The sequence below is a fragment of the Nomascus leucogenys genome, chromosome X, assembly GCF_006542625.1.
Source record: "Nomascus leucogenys isolate Asia chromosome X, Asia_NLE_v1, whole genome shotgun sequence".
Lineage (NCBI taxonomy): Eukaryota > Metazoa > Chordata > Mammalia > Primates > Hylobatidae > Nomascus > Nomascus leucogenys.
The window spans coordinates 128,811,600-128,818,237 of record NC_044406.1 but is presented as its reverse complement, the minus strand read 5'-3'; the positions used below and the strand labels follow the sequence as shown (position 1 = coordinate 128,818,237).

General features: G+C 45.7%; 1 protein-coding gene across 2 annotated transcripts; it reads left to right on the top strand.

The window, feature by feature from the left end:
• Nucleotides 1-959: 959 nt before the first annotated feature.
• On the top strand, nt 960-5,628 carry LOC100604019 (sperm protein associated with the nucleus on the X chromosome N3). Of its 2 annotated transcripts, XM_030807402.1 has the most exons (3): nt 1,038-1,112; nt 5,201-5,436; nt 5,515-5,548. In XM_030807402.1, exons 1-3 carry the CDS (start codon nt 1,038-1,040, stop codon nt 5,546-5,548), a joined length of 345 nt encoding a protein of 114 aa, XP_030663262.1. The 2 variants fall into 2 exon arrangements, with proteins under 2 accessions (XP_030663261.1, XP_030663262.1); XM_030807401.1 differs by having other exon boundaries at nt 960-1,112; nt 5,201-5,628.
• The last annotated feature ends 1,010 nt before the right edge of the window (nt 5,629-6,638 follow it).

The window sequence follows — 6,638 nt, the reverse complement described above, 5'->3', positions numbered from 1 at the left end:
CTTTGACAAAAGACACTTTTACTTCTCCCCTTCCAATCTGAATGCATTTTTTTTTTTTGCACTGGACACAATCTCCAATACAAAGTATAACTATGCCCATACTGGTGCACATGTTGGTCTTAGATTGTAGTATCCCGCATGTAAACACTGAGAACAACTTCCAGCACTTGAATATCCACTCCTTCCCCCACCCACATACTGGCAGAATTCATGTTGGGAGACTACATTTACTATGAACATACACCCCTGATTTGAAACAAGACTAGGATACACAGTAAAGAATGTTTATTCACTAAAGTTTTGACAGACTGAAGGCCATTATTTCAGATTGGAAATAGGAAATTTAAAGGAACTACATGGACATTGAGTAAAATAACATGGGTTGAAATTTGCCTGGCAGTAGCCTAAAAGTAAATGGTCTTCAAGGTGCATATGAAGGAACTGTAGGAGGGAAATTGGATAATTAATTGATTATTAATTATTAATTATTAAATGTAACTAGTAATTAATAACTAATAATTAAATGTAGCCACACTAGCTTGGAGGGATTTGAGGTGAGACATCGAAAATACTAAGTCATGGTGAGGGCTGGAAGACAAAAGAATGAATCACTTAATAGGAATGACTGTGGGGAAGGGCTTGAAGGAATCATCCTCTCGCTCCCATGTGAACCATGAACATTAAACATGGAGAAATGAGGAGCGGCGGCAGATCAGTTTGGGATGCATCTTCAGGGGATGCTGAAACAACAACAGCATTTGGTTTGCTCTACACCTCTGTCACCCCTCCCCCACAAGCCCAGGGAGTGGTCAGCAGTGGTGCTTTGTGATGTCAAAGCCACCTTAGGAGTGCCATTGGCTGGGACACTGCCTGTATGATCAAACAAAGCTCAAGGGTGTGGCTTTGCCTTGTCACCAGGAGGGTATATATAGGGAGGGCAAGAGCTCTGGGACATCCTCCTGGGAAGCTTCAATATAGCTGTGCAAGTCTGCAGTCTACAAGAGCCTACTATAGACATTCTACGACCAACCAGAATCATGGAACAGCCAACTTCCAGCACCAACGGGGAGAAGACAAAGAGTCCCTGCGAATCTAACAATGAAAATGATGAGGTAAGATTGTTAGGTTTTGAAGGGAAGGGGAGGGTGAAAGAAAGACACACAGAGCGGGGGCGGCTCAAACAGCAACACAGGAATATTGCAGACACCTGTGGAAGTGGGAGACCCACTTAATGCCAGAGCCCACTGCCGCTTACAGGCTGGGGTGCTTATAGGTATGGGTGGGAGGGGCCTGGGCAGTATGGCTTGCTGCCCGGCAGAATATTGATAAGATGTTCTTATGATCAGGCTGTTTGGCCCTTTTTCCAGGGGGATGTCATTGTGGTGTTTCTTGGAACTTTGCCCAGCAAGATATGATAGGAAAGTTTCTTTAGTTGGGCCTTTGTCCACCTTGTGTTAAAGTGATTAGGCAAGATTTTTCTCATGGCCCGAATCCCCGTGGAATGTTTCACTTTGACCAAGGTCTGCAAAATAGCAGGGAGCTTATTAAATGGTGGTTTGGACTCACATTCTTGCCTTCTACTTTAGTATAAAAGGAAGAGGGGCGTTGTTGATTATCTGGCTGCTTCCTGCTGAATAGGGGAGCTTTAATCAGGGTTTGGGTTTTGAAGCAGTGGGTGTTGGACTTCAGAGTTGTTTTTCTGGAGGCACTGGTACCGGACTTGGCAGAGGAGAAGGATGGTATCAATGTGTTGCTGGGTGGCTGCCTGGACAGGGGAGTTTAGCCTTCGGGAAATAAAGCAGGATATGAAGGTGAGTATACATGGGCCAATTGTAGTATTAGGAGGAGGAAAATTAAGGGTCCTAAGAAAGGGGCCACCTGCTATCCCAGTGCTGAGTGCATCAGAGCTGTTTACTTCTGCTAACACTAGAATGAGATGTAGAGCCTGCTTAGTGTGTGCGGAGGAAGATGAGACAGAAGCTACTAAAGGAACCTGGATGGTCTGCTTGTCAGGCAAAATGTTAATGTTTAGACTGAAACACAAGGGTGCATGTTCCTGACCAATTGGCCAGTAGGCAGAGATAAGAGTTTGTGGCACAAAGGAAGAAGACACTGGGGGTGGACAGACAAAAAAGTTGTAGGTTATGGTGGCAAGCCATGAGAAGGTGGGGGTTGAATTCTGCACAAACCCTTTGTTGTAACTTTTATATTTTTCCAAGTTGAATAGCTGCCAGCAAGGGTAGCCCCTCTAAGGGCCTGATAGGAAATGTTGGTGGTGGAGGCGATGAAGGCTGTTTGGTTTTGGAGAGAGAGAGATAAATGGGTTTTTGTAACTAACAGCCATTGCAGTCCTGACAGGGCAGAAGGATATAGGTTGCAGTTGAGTGAATTGTTTGTGCGTGTTTTCCAGGGAGCGCCGTTGAGTTGGATACTTGAAGAGCGGCTCCGGCCAAGAGGGGAGGGGTTGGTAAGAGGTGTTTTATGGAATCCGTTTGTAACATCTTCAGTTAAGAGGCTGTGAGGCGAAGGAGGGTGACAGCCCTGTGTGTGACAGTGTGGGTGGATTTGATGGATTGGGGAGAAAGGTGTTTAGCTGAGCAAGATTATAAACAGGTTTGGGAATGAATTGGTCAAGTAGGTGAGATGCAGGTTTATTTTGGACCGAGTTCATGTGGCCAGGTTGACAGGAAGGGCTGTGAATTGCTGGATTTGTGTGGACAAACAAATTTAACTGTTGGAAGGAAGAGGGGAGTGTGACTGATTTAAGCAGAAATGTGTGAGGCTGATGAAGGGGGCTCAACTGTCAGAGGTTGGGGGTGGGGACTTAGAGTATCCCACAGACAAAGAGGACAAAAGAAGAAAGAGGAGATTTGAGTAGAAGTGAAATTTTGGAAGGTGCCCTGCAGTCATACCTCCTGGATTAGTGTGACGAATTGGCATGGACTATTCAGGGACATGGGGAAGGGAAGCCAGGAAGGATCTGAAATAAAGCAGGAGATAAAAGATTGGAAATTGGAGACAGTGAGTGTTATGGACTAAGGTGTTCTGGATTGGCAACTTCTGGAATTCTTGTTAAGTACAGTGAGGTTGGTCCTGTCAGGGAAGGAGAATAATTTGGGGATGAACAAATTTCTCTAGTGTCCCTATTGGGTTATGAGCAGCATCTTGTTGGTGGAGGGTGTTCTCATGGGCCTGGGCACCCATAAAGATGTGTTCCCTGTCCTTCAGGGTGAGGGTAGAGGAGAGGATGACATATATGTCATGCCAGGTAAAGTCATAAGATTTAGGGAAGTACAGAAATTCCTTGTGGAAGGAGGTAGGATCCATTGAAAAGGAGCAAAGTCTCTTTTCAATATGGGAGAAGTTCAGCTAGGGAACTTGAATTCAGATTATGCCTTCAGTCCTCAAGACCTCCTGCAAGGGAAGGGCTTTGGAAGGCCTTTGGGCATGTGTCTGGTTTTCGGCAAAAGAGGGTTGGGCGTGAGGCCTGGTTTGAGGTGGAGAAGGAAGGGGGATGGAGGGCGACAGTAAGGGAGTGGAGGAGCCGGATCCGAAGGAGAAGGTGGAGGGAATGGTAGTGGGCAGGAGGTGGAGGAAGGGGTTTGCTGGCCATCTTGAAATTCAGAGGAGGAAGGCTTCTCTGGAGGAGGAGGCATTTTGGGGGGTTTCTCCTTGAGGAGGAAGATTTGAAAAGGTGAACAAGATTGACAGGAGAGCAAGTGAGGCATGAGCGGAGATAAGCAAAGCACTTCAGATCATTTACCATTGTGTTGGAGAAAGATTTTTTAGATTATGTTGAATTTGAAAGTTGAATGTTTTGTTTTTTGGAAGAGGGGAGTGAATACTCCTGGGGAAAGTGAGTACCCCAGAAGGGAGTGAATACCCCAGAGGGGAGTGAGTTCTCCAGAGGGAAGTGAACACCCCAGAGGAAAATGAGTACTCGATTCTGCCTGAGAGAAGGGACCTGGAGAGTCGGGGCAGCCCCGTAGCTATTCATGCTCCCCAGAGGCCAGAGTGGCCAGAGTGGCAAGCGTTCTGAGGCTGTCCCCTGAGAAGGGAGACTGCAGTCACCTGGTGACTGGGGAGACCTCTCACCCAGCGCTGGAATTTTTTTGGAGAACAAGCAGAAATAGAGATGAATCCAGAAAGGAAGAATAGGGAGACTCACCCACAAATTGAAGCCCAGTGTTGGAAGTGATGTCCAGCAATGGGGGTGATCCTTGTTGCAGCTGCCTGGAAAGGGGAAAGAGGGAAAAATAAGATGGAGAGTTTGATCAATATCTGGAGGTTAGCTCAGGGCTGGAGAAGACGAGAGAATAGGGGGAACAGGACTGGGAACAGGGAGTCCACTCAAGATCTGGGAACAGGGAGTCCACTCAGGATCTGGAAGCAGGCCCCGGTCTAGTTTGTGCTGCTTGCTGCTTTCTGCTTTCCAAGTTGCAAGAGAAAACTTACCCATTAGAACCCAATCACTGTTCTGGGTTTTGGCACCAAAATGTTAGGTTTTGAAGGGAAGACAAGGGTGAAAGAAAGACACACAGAGAGAGTGCATCTCAAACAACAACACAGGAATATTGCAGACACCTGTGGAAGTGAGGGACCAGCTTAATGCCAGAGCCCACCACCGCTTATAGCCCGGGGTACTTACAGGTATGGGTGGGAGGGAGCTGGGCAGTATGGCTTGCTGCCCAGGAGGATATTGATAAGACGTTCTTATGATCAGGTGGTTTGGCCCTTTTTCCAGTGGAATATCATTGTGGTGTTCCTTTGCAGCTGCCTGGAAAGGGGAAGGAAGGAAAAATAAGATGGAGAGTTTAATCAATATCTGGAGGTTAGCCCAGGGCTGGAGAAGACGAGAGAATAAGGGGAACAGGACTTATGATAGGGATATTTCTTTAGTTGAGCCTTTGTCCACCATGTTTCTCATGGCCTGAACCTCCATGGAATGTTTCACTTTGACCAAGGTCTGCAACATAGCAAAAACTTACAAAATCCTGCAGTTTGGACTAACAGGTGACTCTATCCATGCTCCTCTTCTTCTTCCCCATAGATCCCTACCCTGTGATTTCACCTTGTTCTTCTCTGGCACAAACCCCTTCCTCAAACTGCATTCCTTCTCATAAAGCCCCCCTTGCTATCTAGTCTCTATCCTATTCACCCAAAATAATGTCTTTCTGGCCTCTCCCTATTTTCTTACCAGATGCAAGAGGTACCAAACAGAGTCTTAGCCCCCGAACAGAGCTTGAAACAGACAAAAACATCAGAATATCCAATAATATTTGTGTATTACCGCAGGAAGGGTAAGAAAATAAATTCAAATCAACTGGAAAATGACCAGTCCCAAGAGAACTCCATCAATCCAATCCAAAAGGAGGAAGACGAAGGCCTAGACTTATATGAAGGATCTTCAAATGAGGATGAAGACCTAGACTCATCTAAAGGACCTTTAAAGGAGGACAAAGACCCAGACTCATCTGAGGGATCCTCACAGGAGGACGAAGACCTAGGCTTATATGAAGGATCTTCACAGGACAGTGGGGAGGATTAGTCACACATGGAGAAACCAAACTGGACAAATCATCACCACTGATGGTGATGATTATAATAAAATCAAGTTTAAGGAGCTGATGACTGTGTATATCTGCCTGTTGTCTGATGGTGGGGGTGGGGGGGGTAGGGAAGGGAAGAGGAAGGCATTTGAGAAGGGAGGGATATGAGGTCCTGTAAGTTGGGAGACAGACTCACAGGTTGACAGTTAGCCAGACATTGTAAATAAGGACTGGGGGAGGACTGATTCCTCAGACAAATTTTCTTCTTAAAATTTTGTCTTACAGGAGAGGAAGAAAAGGACTTGGTGTTTTTTGGAGCATGTGATTGTGTAGAAGGGCATACAAAAAGATCTGTATTGGCTGGGCACGGTGGCTCATGCCTATAATCCCAGCACTTTGGGAGGCTGAGACTGGCAGTCACCTGAGGTCAGGAGTTTGAGACCAACCTGGCCAACATGGTGAACCCCTGCCTCTACTAAAAAAAATATAAAAATTAGCCAGGCATAGTGTCAGGCACCTGTAATCTCAGCTACTTGAAGGCCAAGGCAGGAGAATCGCTTGAACCCAGGAGGTGGAAGTTGCAGTGAGCCGAGATCACGCCACTGCACTCCAGCCTGGGGGCAGAGCAAGGCTCTGTTTCCAAAATAACAAAAATAAAATAAAATAAATAAAATAAAATAAAATAAAACAAAATAATAAAATTAAAATAAAATAAAATAATAAAATAAAATAAAATAAAACAAAATAAAATGATCTGGATTGTATTTAGGTGACAGTAACACTCTTTCCAAAATGAAGACATCAAAATCACCACCTCCAGGCCACATACATCATAGTGGCACGGGTTATGACTCACCCAATGCTATGAGCAACTGAAGCCCCTCAAACGGATCAAAAACCTCACCCTACATAAAGTAAGACGTCATGTCACACACACTAAAATAATGGTGCTTGGAGGCCACAGTCCCAATACTAGGGCATTTCCTTGTTAAGAAACTCTAGGTGGAGCAGTAGCCTACCAAGTGTGGGGCACTGGGAGTGGCCATTGTCTACTGCAGGCAATCAATGAAAGCACAGTCTACAGAGAAT

What these genes read in the sequence shown, in the direction of transcription:
- LOC100604019 (XM_030807401.1), top strand. Translation starts at nt 1,038, where the DNA reads ATGGAACAGCCAACTTCCAGCACCAACGGGGAGAAGACAAAGAGTCCC. An exon ending in CTAACAATGAAAATGATGAG is followed by an intron (nt 1,113 to 5,200) that starts GTAAGATTGTTA and finishes TTTTCTTACCAG; the next exon opens with ATGCAAGAGGTACCAAACAG.